Source organism: Mirounga leonina, unplaced genomic scaffold (assembly GCF_011800145.1).
Source record: "Mirounga leonina isolate KUSES-001 unplaced genomic scaffold, KU_Mleo_1.0 Mir_127, whole genome shotgun sequence".
Lineage (NCBI taxonomy): Eukaryota > Metazoa > Chordata > Mammalia > Carnivora > Phocidae > Mirounga > Mirounga leonina.
In genome coordinates, this window is record NW_023270316.1 from 65,580,531 (window position 1) to 65,598,582 (window position 18,052).

Consider the following 18,052-nt stretch of genomic DNA (forward strand, 5'->3'; position numbering starts at 1 on the left):
CTTCGGCTCAGGTCATGATCCTGGAGTCCTGGGATCGAGTCCCGTATCGGGCTCCCTGCTTGGCAGGGAGTCTGCTTCTCCCTCTCCCACTCCCCGTTTGTGTTCCCTCTCTCGCTGTGTCTTTCTCTGTCAAAAGTGAGAGAGGGAACACAAACAGGGAGTGGGAGAGGGAGAATAAAGATAAATAAAATCTTTAAAAAAAAAAAAAAAGAAATAGGCAAACCATATACTGGGAGAAAATATTTGCTAAATAAGTATGCTGACAAAATTCTGGTATTACAGATAATACAGAACTCCTAAAGCTCAATACCAAAAAGACCTACAATCCAGTTAAAATGGAGATAAAATACTTGAACAGACACTTCACAAAGGAAGATATGCAAGTGCCCAATATGTACCAAAAAAAGTGCTCAACATAATTTTTTGTCATGGAAATGCAAATTAAAGCACAAGGTACCATGTATTCCTCAGAAAGGCCAAAATGCTAAAATTAGAACTACTGACAATATTAAATGTTGTCAAGGATTTGGAACAACAGGAACCCTCATACACTGATAATGGGAATGTATAATGGTACTATTTTGGGAAAAGTTCTACCAGTTTCTTATAAATTTATAAAATTAACCCATTAATTCTATTCCTAGATATGTTCCCAGAGAAATAAAAACATGCATTCACAAAAAGATGTACGGAATGATTTAGCAGTTTTATCCATAATGACCAAAAACTGGAAACAGCCGAAGTGTTCATCAGTAAGAGAATGGATAAATAAGCTGTGGCATATTTATACTATAGAATACTGTTACTCAATAAAAGGAAACAAACTACTGATAATAAACAGCCACATGGGCAAATTTCAAAAATATCATGCTTAGTGAAAGAAATCTTACATAAAATGGCACATGCTGTAAGTTTTGATTTAGAAGGTCAAAGACAAGCAAAACAAATGTGGGATGGAAAAATATCAGAAATGTTTTTGACCCTTTTCAAAGATTGGGAAGAACATAAAGAACTTTCTGGAGTTGTAATAATGTTAATTAGGGTTTTTGTTACATAGTTTTGTGCCTTTGTCAAAACTCATAGAATGGTACCCTTAAGATTTGTGTATTTTATGTAACTTTTATTTGAAAATAAATTAATTCTAGCTAATGATATGTTTAAGAGTTTAGTGCCTTAAGTTTACAACTTACTTTGAAATGCTTCAGTATAATACAATGGATTGATGTATGGCCAGTGGGATGATTCATATATGACAAAGCAAGGACAGTGAATGTTCATTGTAGATTCTAGGTAGGTGCGGTATATACATTTTCTCTGCACAAATCTTACTTCTTTCAACTTTTAAGAATTAAGATCCTAAATTTTTTCATTCTTTTTGTGTGTTTGAACATTTTCCTAATGAATGTTGGAAAAAAAAATAATACGATTTTTTAGTATAAAAGTGACTTGTACCCAGCACAAGTATTTGGGAAATATAAAAAAATAAAAGGAAGAAATAATATTTTCCATAACCCAACCATCCAGAAATAACTATTACTTGATGGTTTCACTTTCTTTTTCTATGCTTTATTTTTACTTTGATGTCTATGATCATATTTTATATACTGCCTTGTATTTTATACTTGTATCCTATAAAATATCCTGTTTTTCCCCTAATAAGATTTATAGCTTTTCATTTCCACTGCCAGAGGATTTTCTACTGAGTTAGTATACTATAGCTTACTTAAGTATCCATCTGTTTTGTGTGTTTAGGTTGTTTTTTATATCTTGCTGATATACTGCTATAATGGATATCATTTTGCAAAAAGTTTGTTCTGTGTTTTAGGTCCTTGTAAGTGCAAGTACCATGTCAAAGTGTATGAAAAGTTTCAAAGCCCTTCATACACATCGTCAAATTGTTGACATTTTTTCTAGAATAGTCCCTGAGACACCTCTATAGAACCCTCAGAGCTGCTCACAGTCCAATTAAAACACCACTGACCTAGAATATTTGAGTTATTCACAGGCTATATATCAAATTGAATTTTAAGATTTATTTTTTTTGGAGAGAGAGAGAGTGCATGCATGTGCATACAAATGGGAGAAGTAGGAGGGAGAGAGAGAGAACGCCTAGCAGACTCCCTGCGGAGCATGGAGCCTGTTGCAGAGTCAGTCCCACAACCCTGAGACCATGACCCCAGTTGAAATCAAAGAGGTGGATGCTTAACTGACTGAGCTACCCACGTGCCCCAAATTGGATTTTTTAATGGATTTTTTTTTTTTTTTTTTTTGCCATTTTGAGGTTCAGAAAGGTTTGGTGACTTGCCAAGGATTCCTGCTGGTAATTGACAGAGCCACCATTTGACTTATATATGTCAAGGTGCTATTCAGCCCCAAACAGGTGTTTAATAATGTTGGTTAAATGAACACATGCATAAATGAAGGTACCAGAGGCGTAGATCAAAGGCTTAGATTTATATTTCCAATGCAGTTCCCTTCAGAATTACGAAAGACTTAGGTTATCAGGCTGATACTAGCCTGAATGATGTTCTCATTTGCATATTGGTTATTTGTTCCATTCATACCTACCTCATGAGAAGAAAGCAGCTTTCTGATTTTTCTTTGGCTCAGAACACAGAATTACATGTAAAGCACATGACGCTAATTGATCTGATTTTGGAAATGTGGTCCAGGCCATAGTGACATGAGTATTTCCTGACTGTCTTCGTCCGCTAGGCTTCTCGTGTGAATCGCAGAAGCACGTGTGTGTAGCATGCCATTCCCTTCTCTGAGGGAGGTTCCCTAGGCAGGGTCATTCTGCACACGCAGGGGGCCTGGGGCTAGTGACCTGGGGCTGCCCTCAGCACAGACATTGTACTTGACAGCAGTGTGAGCAGACGCCCCAGGAAGCTGTGGTTCCAGGGGCTGCGGAGGCTGCTAGCTTAGGGGGACACGGCCTTTCTGTGAAACAGAGACTAGATGGGGAGGGAGGCAGTTCCTCTGCAAACAAACCCAGAAGGAAGGATTGTTTGTCCTTGTGTACAAGGAAGAAAGTGAGACTAATTATTCCTGATTTATTACAATTCTCTGCTCAGAGAACGAATCAAGTATTGCTGTGAGCAACTGCGTACTCTGTTGCCATATATAAAGGGAAGAAAGAATGACTCGGCTTCGATTCTCGAGGCAACAGTTGATTATGTGAAGTACATCCGGGAGAAAATCCCTCCAGCCATTATGGGCCAGGTATTTGACTTCAAGCCCTTGAATTTTATCCTCATACATAGTGCTTTAAAGCCACAGTTTTATTTTTTATAATTGAAAATGTATGTGTGTTTGTGTATATGAAAAAATATCTATTTCTAAATAGATCTCTCTCTCTCCCTCTCTCTCTCTGTCTCTCAGATTACAGAAGTACTTCAGAGCAATAGGAGGTTTTGTAAGAAACAGCAGATGTCCATCCAGCTATCCCTTCCAGCCACAATCATGGCACAAAGGTATGATGAGGGCTCTTGTGAATTGGAAGCTGGCTTGTTAGTTTCCTCTGATGCTAACACTAGAAGTATTGTAGACAGGCACTGAACCCACCCATTGTGAAAACTCAAGTATTTATTAAGAATCAGTGAACTTAGGGCCACCTGGGTGGCACAGTCGGTTAAGCATCCAACTCTTGATTTCGGCTCAGGTCATGATCTCAGGGTTGTGAGATCAAGCCCATTGTGGGGCTCCATGCAGGGCATGGACCCTGCTTAAGATAGTCTCTCTCCCTCTGCTCTTCCTCTGCCCCCCACTGCCCCCCACGTGCCCGCACTCTGTCTCCCCGCCAAAAAATCAGTGAACTTTTCCCATTGCCAATGTGTGTCATTTAGTCACAGTGATAAAATATGTAATATTCTCAGGCCCATGTCCTTTCATCATTTGATTCACTCTTATTTCTTCTCTTGTTAATTCTGGAGATCTTAAAATAAGGCTTTATCGGTAGTGATGGTCGTGACTGGCAGACGGATAGAGGCAGGATGCATTCTAGCATTCCTCTGTCACAGGAGGTCATGGGCCCTGGAGCAGTCCAGCCCTATTTCAGTTGGGAGTTTTTAAAGAATTTGCTAGTATAAAATGTGACATGCCAAATGAATGCTTTCTTATTTAAATTTATTAGAATATATAAACAAAGAAAAACTATAAAGCAAATCATTCCTCTACATTCTAAACTATCATCATGAATCCTGTTCAACCATTTGTTCTTAGGCCTAAATTACCCATAGTGTAGGCTCCATCTGTGTTATTTAGAACTTGAATGATAGAACGGTTGAACTCAGCAGTGTTCATGTAGTCTTCCTTGAGAATTGTGTAAGGTGTTGTTGTTTTTGTTTTTTTTTTCCTGCCCTTTTAAGGGAAAATGGTGTGTTGACAAGCACTTACTCACCTGTGAGAGGGATCAGATTCCTGGCTAATAAGTGCTTGAATGTGTACTCTGTTCCTGCCTCAGGGGGCTCCTTGGATGAAGCCGTGACAGGTGAGCTGCACCTGATACCCTGTGTGGTTGTGGTAGGCTTGGCTTGCGTGGTGTCCTGGACACCCTTGCACTCCCATGCATTCATTGCTGTAGCCAGGGAAAAGAGTGTAGCTAGAGTACTTTTGGTATTACCTGCTCGAAGTACAAAAGATGGCCACAGATGTTCATATGGTGTTTTCTCAGAAATTGGGCTTAAAATTGACATCGTTTCCAGAAAGCTCATTTTCTTTTTATTGAGGAATAACTGACATATAACATTATATTAGCTTCAGGTGTACAACATGATTTGTTATGTGTACACATTGTGAAATGATCACCACAATAAGTCTGCTTCATATCTGTCAACAAGATTAAAATATTTTTTCTTGTGATGAGAACTTTTAAGATCTAGTCTCTTACCAACTTTCAAATATGCAGTATAGTATTATTAATTATAATCACCATGCTGTATGTCACCGTGACTTTTCTATTTTGTAACTGGAAGTTTTACACCTTTTCACCCATTTCATCCCCCCACTAATCCCCACCCCTGGAAACCACTAATCTGTTCTCTGTACCTATGAGCTCGATTTTTATGTTTGTTTGTTTTTTGAGATTCTGTATATAAATGAGATCATACAGTATTTGTCTTTCTTTGACTTATTTCACAAAGCATAATGCCCTCAAAGTCCATCTATATTGTCATAAATGGAAAGATTTCATTCTTTTTTTATGGCTGAATAATATTTCTGTGTGTGTGTGCATTTATATATCTATACCAATCACATTTTCTTTATCCATTTATCCATCAGTGGATACTCAGGTTGTTCTTGGCTCTTGTCAATAATGCTGCAATGAACATAGAGGTGCCTATATCTTTTTGAGTTAGTATTTTCTTTTTTTTTTTTTTTTGGATAAATACCCAGAGATAGGATTGCTGGATCATATAGTAGCACTATTTTAATTTTTTTGAGGAACCTGCATACTGTTTTCCATAGTGGGTACATCAATTTACATTTCCACCAACAGGGCACAAGTACATATCCTCACCAACACTTATTATTTCTTGTCTTTTTGGTAATAGCCATTCTAATGGGTGTGAGGTAATATCTTGTGGTTTTGATTTACATTTCCCTAATGATTAATGATGTTGGGCATCTTTTCATGTACCACCCATTGGCCATTTCTATGTCTTCTTTGGAAAAATTCCTATTTAGATCCTCTGTCCATGTTTAAATCAGTTTGTTTCTTTGCTATTGACTTATAGGAATTCTTATATATTTTGGATATTAACCCCTTATCAGATATGTGACTTGAAAATATTTTCTCCCATCCCATAGGTTTCCTTTTCATTTGGTTGAGGGTTTCCTTTGCTGTGGAGAAGCTTTTTGGTTTGATATTATAGTCCCACATGTTTATTTTTGCTTTTGTTGCCTTTGCTTTTGTGTCAAATCTAAAAAATCATCTCCAGGACACCCTGTTTTCTTCTAGGAGTTCTATGGTTTCAGGTTTTATGTTTAAGTCTTTAATCTATTTTGAATTAATTTTTGTGTATGGTATAAGATAGGCATCCAGCTTCATTCTTTTGCATGTGACTGTCCAGTAGAAATCTCATCTTACTGACAGATGAGAAGCACATTGGTGGCTTTATTACATGAATAGAACCTAAAAGAAAGGGAAGTACTCAAATTAATTGAGCACTAACTATGTACTGAGCATTTAACATATTAACCTTTTACCTCCTTCACATCTTTGCTTAAATTGCTTAAATGTCACCTTCTCAGTGAGTCTCAACCCCTCAATTAAAACTGCATACTCCTTTCTAGCATCACATAATGCATGGGACTTCTTATCCACTTTCTCTACTGTATTTTTTTCATAGCACTTCTTTCCTTCTAATATTCTTTATTTGGATATGTTCTTATGGCCTGTCTTCTCCCACTAAAATATCAACTCCATGAAGACAGGGAATTTTTTTTTTTAAGATTTTATTTATTTGACAGAGAGAGACACAGCGAGAGAGGGAACACAAGCAGGGGGAGTGGGAGAGGGAAAAGCAGGCTTCCCGCGGAGCAGGGAGCCCGATGTGGGACTCGATCCCAGGACCCTGGGATCATGACCTGAACTGAAGGCAGACGCTTAACAACTGAGCCACCCAGGCTCCCCAGACAGGGATTTTTTTTTTTTTTTTTTGCCTCTTTTGTTCATTGCTGTATTTCTAGTACCTAGAGCACTGACCAGCCTGCAGTTGGTACTCAAGAAACCTTCACTATATGAATATTCCTTGTGCAACAGATATTTCAAATTTGAGGCATTTTTGCTATTTGTGTTATAAAGTCTAGGCATGCCCATGTACTTGTAGAAATAAGAAGATGGAAAAAAGCAGAGCCAGAGTAAAAGAACACAACTACCAGTTTGTGACTTTTCTATTCCTAAAGGTTACTCTTCACTGAGAAACCAGTAAAGAACTGAGCTCCTAATCTTCATGTTGAATGCTAGGTGACAGGACACCCTGACCTCTCTCTTCATTGCCTGAGTCTGAGGTCACTCTTGTGCTTAGTTCCTCGAAGGGATTCCACTCGCTTACCTCAGCACCTTCTCTGTGCTGGGAATGTCCTTTACATCCTCTACCCGTGGAACTCCCCATTCATCACTTAGTTCTCAGCTGTAACGTCCCTGCTTGAAAGATGGGGCCACGAGGACAAACAAGATGCATTCTTGTTCTTACGGAGCTGGCAAATCAGTAGCAGAGAGGGTCACAAAAGCAAAATACAATTCCTATAGTACTTTAAATACTGTAGTAGAGGCACTGTGCATAATATGCAGACATAGTAAATGCTGCAGGAACAAATGATGTTACTAGGAATGGTGACTAAAGTCAAAAATAGAATATAGCTCTCCTTGTTCTAAAGTCAAATAAGCTTCAGGGTGTTTTATTAGTCAATTTAGACTTTTCTCCAGATTTGGGGCAAAGGAGAGGAAAAGCAAAAAAGGGTAGCCATGAGCCATGGTTAATCTACTTCAAGTAGTTGTGGCTGAATATCACCCAGAACGATTAAATCAGCACAGATTAAATCAGAAAGAGGTTGGGCCACAGGCATATGCCTGTCAACGTTACTTCTTGAACATATAGTGCTTACTTTTGCATTCTCACTGTTTATATTCTGCAGAAACTCTGAAACACTGTTTTCCTGGTGGTAAGTTCTGGCCTCTCTGTGCCCCAGCATGTCTTGGTTTTCATCACCTCAGGCAGCTGCTCCTGGGAAGACACAGATACACCAGGATCGTAGACCGTGTTCAGCCTGGGGAAGACCTTGAAGGTCATTGAGTCAGACCCCTCCCCCATTTTAATTTTATTTATATATAGTTTTCTGTTTGGAAAGCAATATTAATCCTTCACTAGCCCAGCTACGATAATCACTGTTCATTTTTAATGTATTTCCTTCAAGTCTTTTTCTATGTGTATTTTTCTACAGTAGTACTCATATTGGACATCCAATTTTGTTGTCTTCTTCTTTTACTTAACATTGTGTCATATATACTTTAATTTTTTCTTATGCAGCCCTTACCACCATTTTAATGGTTCTAGTGGTTTATCAAATAATTTCTAGAAAAATCTTCTTAACCATCCTCCAATTGCTACATTTAGTGTTTGTAGTTTTGTGGGGAAAGCAATTCTATATATACTATGAAAGGAAATATTTCACCATACATAGATTTTTCTATATTTTGGACTTTTCCTTAGGCTAGATACCTGAAGTGTGTGATGAATGAGTTTGAGAATGTGAGCACATATATAGCTCATAATGCAGGTTGCCAACTTGTTTTAGAAAGAGCACTGGAACTGTTGATATCAGTTAAGTCTTCCAATGTCACTGTCACCACCTAGGTCAGTAAATTGAAGGCTGGATAAGTGAAATGACCACCCAAGGTCACTAGTGTCTGATCATGTCTGGTTTGTAACACAGAAGCACTGATCTAGTTCAGTGTTTAGATTAGGTTACCTTTACCTGTCTTTTCCATAAATCTCTGTACATATTTGCTGAAATGATTTTTCACAAATATTCTAGATACATTTGTATGTAAAGTGGACATAAAATTTCTTTACTTTCATTATTATTAATGTCCAATAGAAAATAAGTAGTTATTCACAGTGTTATTTCAGATTACATTGATAACATTCATAATATATTTTTATATCTTTTTCTGCCTTCTAGTTACTGTACAGAATATAGATATATAATTATACAACCCACGTCATTGATAGAAAATCGACCAAACTTTATTTGTGACTGAATAGAGTTCTACTTTCTTTTTCTTCCTTCTCCTCCTTCTTCTTCCTCCTTGCTTCGTAGGGATCATCGGGATGGTCACGATTTTGATTATGATGAAAGCCACACACAGGCACACACAAACACACACACACAGGCACAGAGATCTGGTGCTCCTTGAAAATCTGTCTTCTGATAACGCACTAACACTGATTCATAGTATGTGTATTGTGCTAACTGCCACTACTAAAAAGTTGACTGTGTTTTTCCATCAGCATTGGAGTATAAGAGTAGTATAAGCTTGTAACACGAGGAGATGAAATAGAAGACAATTTATTTCAAATACAGTAATTCCAAGTTACAGAGTTGTGAATACTGATGGATATTTGTTTTCTTTTTTATGAAAGGTCAGTCCAGCTCCACTTCAGAGAATGCAATTGGTGATATGTATAAAACTCGAATTCCCAGCAAAGCTCTCTCCCTTAATTCCTTCCATGCTGTCAGATACTATTCTAAAGTCATCCCTTCCTATGATGCAGCTGCTGTAACAAATCAGAACATTTCAGTTCATTTTCCATCAGCTGTGCCCAGAGTCTCAAAGTTTCTTCCTCAGCACTGCAATTCTGTGCTGGGCCAGACGTGCGCAACGCATCCCAACTGTCTGGTAAGTCTGCTGGGGTCTTAGGTCAGACGGATTCTTTCATTCCAACCATCAGGGGCCCCTGGCTGGCATTGTGTTGCTCATACTCTGGTCAGAAGTCTCTTAGACTGGGACCAGGTGCGCTTAACCCAGGCTTGAATTCCCCATGCTGCAGGACTGGTATCTAGATATCCAGGATCAGTGAATCTGGATGTGGCACTGCTGGTATGACCTTAAATGGCCAGATGGAACCTGATTTCCTCTAGAGCCCCTCCCTTTAGCCCTTCTCCTTCTAGGATGCCACATCCCACCTCACCAGCCTCACCCTCCCCTGGCCCCTAACTGCCTGCTTCTTTATCTCTTTGGCTGGCAACAGCAACCATACTCTGTGAAAATCTGATCTTCCAACACCAACTAGGCTGATTTCAGATCCCAGACGTCCTCTTTTCACAGATATTTATGGAGCATCCTCTCTGTTCTAGCAGTGTGCTAAGCACCAAGAAGGAAGTGTATAAATAGATGGGATCCCTGCCTTAGTGTCATAGGGAAGTAGACATAGAAGCTAGAAATTGTGATCCACACTGGGGCACGTAGGAGGAGCACCCTAGTATTTGTAGTATAATCTAGAAGAAATACTGGAAGAAATACTACCTAAGCTGAGATCCGAAGAATAAGAATTAGCCCAGTAGAGTGGTCAGGAGTTGGAAGTGAACAGGGCAATAGCAATCTAGGCAGATGGATCAGTATATATCAACAGTGGTATCTTTTTTTTTTTGGAAGAACTGTCCCATTCTAGAAGAAGACCCAAACCAGCCTGGCCTGTTTTAAATGGACTTCTGATAACCTTACCATAGTTGCTAATACTTTTGCATATTAATAATAGCTAACATGTTTAACTCAATAAGTAATGTGCCAAATACTCTGTGTGCTTAATGTGGATGATCTAATGAATCCCTGGAATAATCCTTTGAGGTAGGTGCTACTATTATTTTCCATATGACATCTATAAAATGGGAATAATAGTGACCTTCCCAAAAAATATTTATGAGAAAAATATTTTAAAAACAGTTACAAAGAAATTTTGAAATATGAATTATCTACATCTATAATACTGTTGCTAACGATCATCAGTATCCCAACAGGAAAACCAGGGTAAATGAAAAAGAGATTGTTTATTGTTCACCTACACTTCTGTGTGTAGTTTTTGTTGGTGAATTGTTGTAAGACAATAATTACTTTTAATAACAATAAATAATACATTTTTAATGGGTTTTTTCACCTGAAGATTTCATATGGTTTTATAAATCATTTCATATTGCTTTAAGACATAGGAACTCTATTTGTGACATTATGAGTAAGAACAGGCCAAGATTCAATTAATGTGGTTTTCTTTCCCCTTTGCAGCAACAGTTTTGGGCATATTAATAGCACATGTTTGAAATTCACACTCTAGACCACCTATTGGGTGCAGTTTGACAATACAGGAAGAATGGAACAAAGAATGATCTTGAAAGCTACACCCAGAGACCTAATATCAAAAGAACTTGCACTGTATGGCTTCTGATAAATGTGCTAAAAGCTTCTGCAGACGGATAGCAAAAGTGCTAGCCACCCGCTTTCACTTGTCTTCATATATACTTGGATCTCCCTAGCCAGAGCACTACAAGGACAAATGGCCTGGTGACCTAGACTTTTTTTTTTTTTTCCTCACGAAAGATTCCACAATTTATGATCCACTTGATAAAATGATAAGATTAGGAAGGTGCTTTGATACTCTGGCATCACTGAGTATAGATGTTGCAACCTGATTCTTATTTTTAGTATCACTGTGAATTACTGTCACTCATTTCTAGGTGTTATCTTTCTAGATCTGACATTTTAGAGTGCTTCCTTCATTATTCACCATCCAATCGTAGATATCTTAGTTTGAGAGAGGTGTTTACCTCCTCGCTTGACTCCGAATGCATAAATTGATGTGTTTGTTTCTGTATTTCATAATCCCTTGAGTGAAATGGTAGCTAATAGGTAGATTTTCCTTTCTGGATCTTCAGTTACAGCCTAACAGGTCTTTCTTTGTTTTTCATCTCCTCCTCCCTACCAATATTAGGAAAGACTGCTGAAAATAAGGGGAGAAAAATATTTGTTTTATATTTCACCGGAATGTTCTTATGCATAATATAAGTTTTATTGTTAAAGAAAATATTCAATTTTTGACCCTGAAAATGGTAACCTGTTTTTGTTTTGTTTAATAAATATGTGTTCCCTCTTTTAGTAGTACAATGTAGGGAATTTAATTTTACTTTTTGAAAAGTAAGATTTTTGAAAAGTTTAAAAATTACTTTAGGCATAGCCTAATTTTTATGTTAAAATTGTGTAACTTTTCTTTGAGGATGCCATGATGATGGAACCTGTGATGTTTGAAAAACTTTATAAAGGAACTAAAAGTTTCCAACTAAGATTCTATGCTTATTATTACAAATGTGTGCCCGACTCACTTGCTTTTAGGAGTGATTGCTTTGACATTGTAAGAGAACCTGTTAAGGTATTTTGGGCACTCAGGACTACTTCCTGTGTTCACAACTGGTCTTAATTGTTACTGGGACTTTTACTTTGCATCAGGATTTCCCTAGGTGCACATGAGGATCTTGAGAGACAGTCTGTGGCTAGGAACTCAACAGAAGACCTGAGGAGTGCAAGCCATACATCCTGGCTCCTTGCTGCTCTCAGTCCCCTTTTCCTTTCAACATGAAGGGCAAGGCTACTAGATCCATTGTTAAAGCTCTGTTTTTTCCAGTGCTGCTTCCCATGATCCTGAACTTCATGCAGGTGTCCAAATTTGTTTCTAAATTATGCTCTTCCAAGTAAGTTCGACTCTCAGCCTAGGAGGAAGAGTTAGTTGAGCCTTAGCCCATAAAAAAAGAGCAGGTTTTTCCTTTGTAGAATCAACTTGGCTGGTCGTGAGACAGTGGCAGTGTTATTTTTACAATGAAAAAGGTGCAAGGAGTTTGCCTAGAAAAAGTGACAGCTTGCAGGTTTCACACTGGTGATATAACAGACATTGTCCCTGTTTGAACAAGGAGGAAGGGCAGAAGCAAACATTTATTGAGCCCTTTCTGTGGCCCAGGGAAATTATTAGACTTTTTCTTGAGGAGAAAGACTTAGTCTACCTCACTTCTATATTCTCAATGTCAGCCATCTTGCTGGATGGATGGATGGAGGCACAGGAGCTTGGATGTGGAGCCAAGAGATATAAGGGTCTGAACTTGAGTAATGGCTATGAGAAAGGAAAGCAAGAGACATAGTCAAGCACTTAGGAACCCGTTTGAAGTAAAGACAAATGGGAGAATGAAAGCTGATGTTTAGCCATCACTATAGTTTTCATTAATAGTTTATCAGTCTGTTTACATCTATTTCCTTCCCCTCTTTTCTAATATATGAGTTAGGTGGTCTCCCAGCATGGCAGAAACGACAGTACTTGGTAATGTTTATAAACACAACTATTGTGTGTTTAAAGGAGAACACTCAAATGTTGAATAACTCAAGAATTATCCAGTCATGTATTAATTTGTTCAGCAACTATTTATTTGAGAGGCATTGTTTTAAATGCTGGGAACACAACTGTACGTGAGGCATAGTCTTTTTTACCTTCTATATCCAGGAGCTTAGAGTCTACTGGGAGAGACAGGTAAAACAGAATTATGGTGGAGTTTGGTGGGTGTTATGACAGGGGAAAATATAAGGTACTACTGGGTACCTATAAGCATCAGACATCCATTCAGGGGACTCATGGGAGGCTTTTGAGGATAGTACCATCTAAGATATCCTCCTCTCTGAAGTACTTGCCTCCTAATGTTGTGGTGAAGGTTAAACGAGATATGTGTACAAGTCCCTAAAACAATGCCCTGGCATATACAAAGCATTCAATACCGGGTTGTGATAATTGTGGTGATAATGATTAAGCTGAGATTTTAAGAACCAGGAGGCATAGCTAAGCCAAATGGCGGAGATGTGGGGACTAGTGAGGGAGATGAGTTTTCAGGCAGTGAGAACTGCTTTTGCAAAGGTACCAAGGAAAGGATTGCATAGCACAAATGGAGGAGTAAAGGAAATTCCACAGGGCTGTTCATGGAGTTCAGGTGTGGGATGGAGAAAGAATGGAGCAAAGAGGACAGCCAAGGGCCATGTGATACTGCCTTGATTGAACTTACCATGGTGCTCACTGCGTCATGATATTGACATAATCAGATTTTCATTTTAGAATCACTGCTCTGGCTTCAGTGAATTAAAGGCAGAATGAATTGAAGGGGGCTAAAACCACTTGGGGGAAGGAGGTGGCTATTTAGTAATTCAGGCAAGAGATGGCCAGAAATAAGTCATTGGCAGTGGGAATGAAGAGAAGTAGACAAATCTGATTAATGTTAAGGGGGCAGAGTTAGCAAGACTTGGTAGATGTTCCAGTATGGGGGTTGTGAAGAAGTAAGGCTAACACCTAGGTTTCTGGACAGGTAGTACCGATGGCCACTGAGGGAACACAGGGAAAGAACATTTGGAGATCTGGTGCTGGAAGATGACAGTTGTATGTGGGGACATGTTGTGTGTAGGGTATCCGCATGGAGGTAGCCAAGAGGCATTCAGATTTGAGTAGCAGAGGTGGGAGATCTGGATGAGAGATGATGTGGTCTGCAGAGTCATCACCCTGGGATGGGGGAATGTTAAAGTTGGGGATTCAAACATTAAATGGTGGGATTGGCCTGGATGACTCATAAAGGCCTTCTAACCCTGCAATTCTATTATAATTCATCATAAGGAGTCACTCGGGCAGGCCCATGGTGTTTCATGGCGTTTTAAGTTACCAGAGATTCGAGATGCTCTGGTAAAACCCTTAAAGGAAGAGGGCACAACTTGCCAGTGGCAGCTGTGTTTGCTGGTTGTTTTTTGAATTGTGGGAAGTTTCTCTGAATCTCTCAGTTCTGAAAAATTCAAACCTAGTTTGAATATTGCCTAGTATTCAGGCAATACTAGGTCTATTTCTAGTGTGACAAAATAGCAACCAACCGCTCAGGTAGGTAGTGCCTACCCCTCTTTGTGGGGCATCAGTTTTACTCTGGTCATTTCCCACCTAGCTTGCCTCATTCATTGAAGTGACTCACCTGGTCTCTAGGTATTCTGGTGTGACTCCCATATATGGAAATCACTTTGGGGAAGGGATGGGGGTGGGGCACAGCATGTTAAAATTCAGATTCCCAGGCCATACCCCACAGGGTCAAATTGGTAGACTTAGCTGGGCTAACACTCGGGAATCCACATTTTAACACGGCCAGATGTGTTGTGGGTATCTGATTATCCTACTTAAAAACCCAAAGTACATAGGGACACCTAGGTGGCTCAGTCAGTTAAGCGTCAGACTTTAGATTTCAGCTCAGGTCAGGATCTCAGGGTGGTGAGATTGAGCCCTGTGTTGGGCTCTGTGCTGGGTGTGGAGCCTGCTTGGGATTCTCTCTCTCCCTCTGCCCCACCCCCCAACTTGTGCACACACTCTCTTTCTCTTGTCTGTCTCTAAAAAAAGAAAGAAAGAGAAAGAAAGAAAAAACAAAAAACCCAATGCACATAAATGGATGCAGATACTCATAGAGGATACATAAACAGAATAGACAGAGAGTAAAACCATACATCACTGACTTCCAAACCTGGCCGTGCATCATAAGCACTTGTAGATTTATGAAAACTATACATATCAGGACTCCTGTCCCATTCCTGTCAGAATGATTCTGATAGGCAGCCAGGTCTGAGAGCCACTGTTAGATTTATAACCTGCTAATCACATGTATGTTAAGGGCTGATGTCAAGAGGTGAAGCGTGAGGAGCATAGCTCTCCTAAACTAGACAGGTCAGCATTGAGAGAATAATTACTTCCACACTCGTTGATTAAGAAAGGTTTTGCTGAGGAGGTGAGTTTCAGATAATTAGGTAAAAACATTTCATGCCCAGAGTATAGCTGTGGGAAAACTCAAACATTCGAGAGCAGACCCAGAGAGTTTTGAGTAAGTATAACTATGAAGAGTGAAAACAAAAAAAAAAAGTAAGGGAGGCTTTTGCTCCCTTTGGTTCATATTGATGACAGTGGAAACTGCTTACATGAAGGCAGGTGCTTTCTCATTTTTATTAAATCTTTCACATTTTATAAAATTACTCTAAAGCTATTGTTAAAACCAGAATGCCACTTTTGCAAAATAATATTGGAAAACATGTCATTTCTTTGAATACTCGACATTGACATATCATAAAATCTTGAGGCCAGAATCCGTCAATTTTCTGTGCAACTTTTGGGCACACCATTGGTTTTCTCTTTTTCCTTCTGCCAGTCTCCCTGTTACATGGAATAAGGAAGCCGGAAGCCCACGGATCACCTTGGTTGATCCGGTATCAAGAGCTTGTTTCATCACCATGGAAATATGACACTCTCATGGAAGACAGCGAAACCTCTTATTTCTGTATTTTTGAAAGTTCTTTTTACATCCCAGAATAATGTTCTTTCTGAAAACAAAAAACAGGAAGACACACACGTGATCACATTACTTAGTATCGTGTATGCTGCTGAATTTTACTCTTCAGACTCCAGAAAAAAAGATTTTTCATATTTTGCTGGAAACAAAGATTTCTAGAAGTCAGATTATAAACTAGGTGGGCTTGAGCACTGCTGGGAGAAACTTCAGGGAAACAGACTTCAAAAATGCACAGATAAACTTGTTCTGAAAAGTCTGCTAAACCGTATATCCTAAGAAGTCCCTGCAACCAGATATTCCTTTCCATTTATTTCTTCCCCAAATAGTCTTAAGGCTAATGTGAGGGTGTTGGGAGGAGTGTGTTTTTTCAAACATTGAATTCTGTCTCCTTTCATCCTGTCTCAGGCTATTTTCTTGTGTCTCAAAATAATAGCCCAAATCTTTAAAAATTCTAGGGCTTAAGCCTTATGAGACCCCATGCCACTTTTAAACCCCAACAAAAGATCTCAGTACTGCAAGCACTGTGAAAAGTCCTTGCCAGTTATTTTCCCCCATAGATCTGAAGTTGATCTCAGTTTTGAACTAGAAACTCCTGGAAAGGAGAAAATCTTTCCCATAGCCATGTGTATGTCGGGGTAGGTGCAAACGAGAATAAACATTGATTCCGGCCCCCCACCCCCACCCCCCCGCTTAGGCTTTGGTCTCCTACTGTGTTTCTCATGTTGTGGTATTCTAATACTCTTAAACCTGTTGTTTATAAAGCATTAAGGGGTGAAAAACCCATAGGATTCATTTCCCTATAAGTAATTATGTTTTTAAAAATACTTTTATTGGGGCGCCTGGGTGGCTCAGTCGTTAGGCGTCTGCCTTCGGCTCAGGTCATGATCCCAGGGTCCTGGGATCGAGCCCCGCATCGGGCTCCCTGCTCGGCGGGAAGCCTGCTTCTCCCTCTCCCACTCCCGCTGCTTGTGTTCCCTCTCTCGCTGTATCTCTGTCAAATAAATAAAATCTTTAAAAAAATAAAAATAAAAATAAAAATGCTTTTATTTACTATAATCAAAAAAAAGCCAATGTGATTGAAGCATTGGTTTTTATCTCCTCATGGAGCACTATAGACCTACTCTTTTATGATATCTAATTGGTAAAATAATGATTTTAAACATCTTGCTAAAAAGACACTCCAGACTTTTTTCCAGTGTAAAAGGAAGTTCAATTATTTTATAGGGTTAGTGAGTCCAGACCTGGACAAAAATGCCTCTAAGCTTTCAATAGAGTCAAAGGAAGGGGTCAGGGGGGAGATATCGATTAAGTTATTTCTTTTTCTTTAGAAGTAAAAGATAGTGTTTGAAAAATTTGAACATATTATCTTGGCATTAAAAAAGCCTTTTTAGGGGCGCCGGGGTGGCTCAGTCATTAAGCGTCTGCCTTCGGCTCAGGTCATGATCCCAGAGTCCTGGGATGGAGCCCCTCGTCGGTCCGCTCCCTGCTCTGCGGGAGGCCTGCTTCTCCCTCTCCCACTCCCCCTGCTTGTGTTCCCTCTCTCACTGTCTCTCTCTCTGTCAAATAAATAAATAAAAATTCTTTTTTTAAAAAAAAGCCTTTTTAAAGGGTTAATCCTAATCTTAAGTAACTGAGAAACGACTGCAGGATTTGTTCTGAGCTCAAAACACTCCCTTGCTTTCTTGAGTCATGTGAGGAGAATTGTATATGGGGAAGGGAATTCCTTTCTTGACCATCACTGCCCTCACTCTCTGTAGTAAGAGCTGAGTTTCAATGTAAATATTATTACTGGCCACAAGACTTCCCAGCTCCTTTTTAAAAGCCTTTGCTACAGAACCTGGCTGGCAGAGAATGTGTTTGTACTTAGTATCACTATCAATTCTCCCTAAAATGGAAAACAAAGGATGCAATAAAATGCTGCTCTCGGGGCGGGATTGTGTCAGCCCAAGGGGCAGTTACAGGGAGATCATGTTGAAGGATTTGTACTTACAACCTTGGCTCTGGTCCAGCTAAGGCTGGGAAAAATACTCCCAGTTCCCCAGCTCTGCAGCAAATGATGTAAATTCACTCTACAAGGAGGCACGTCCTCTGGCCTTGTTTGGGGGAGATGAACTTGAAGGTGCTTGTATGAATGGTTTGCTTGTTGAGGCTCAAAATAGATCGCAAAAAG

At 39.3% G+C, this 18,052-nt stretch overlaps 1 protein-coding gene across 2 annotated transcripts in view; it reads left to right on the forward strand.

Moving 5' to 3' along the window:
- SOHLH2 (spermatogenesis and oogenesis specific basic helix-loop-helix 2) overlaps positions 1–11,715 on the forward strand; it is a 51,756-nt gene extending 40,041 nt beyond the window's left edge. The window contains exons 7-12 of one of the 2 annotated variants that reach the window (XM_035003550.1): positions 3,075–3,222; positions 3,382–3,473; positions 4,368–4,489; positions 7,639–7,665; positions 9,147–9,403; positions 10,784–11,715. In XM_035003550.1, the coding sequence (XP_034859441.1) occupies positions 3,075–3,222; positions 3,382–3,473; positions 4,368–4,489; positions 7,639–7,665; positions 9,147–9,403; positions 10,784–10,804 (667 nt within the window). In that variant the 3' untranslated portion in view covers positions 10,805–11,715. The remainder of the gene's footprint in view (positions 1–3,074; positions 3,223–3,381; positions 3,474–4,367; positions 4,490–7,638; positions 7,666–9,146; positions 9,404–10,783) is intronic. The other variant, XM_035003552.1, reaches the window with a different exon arrangement.
- Positions 11,716–18,052: the final 6,337 nt, after the last annotated feature.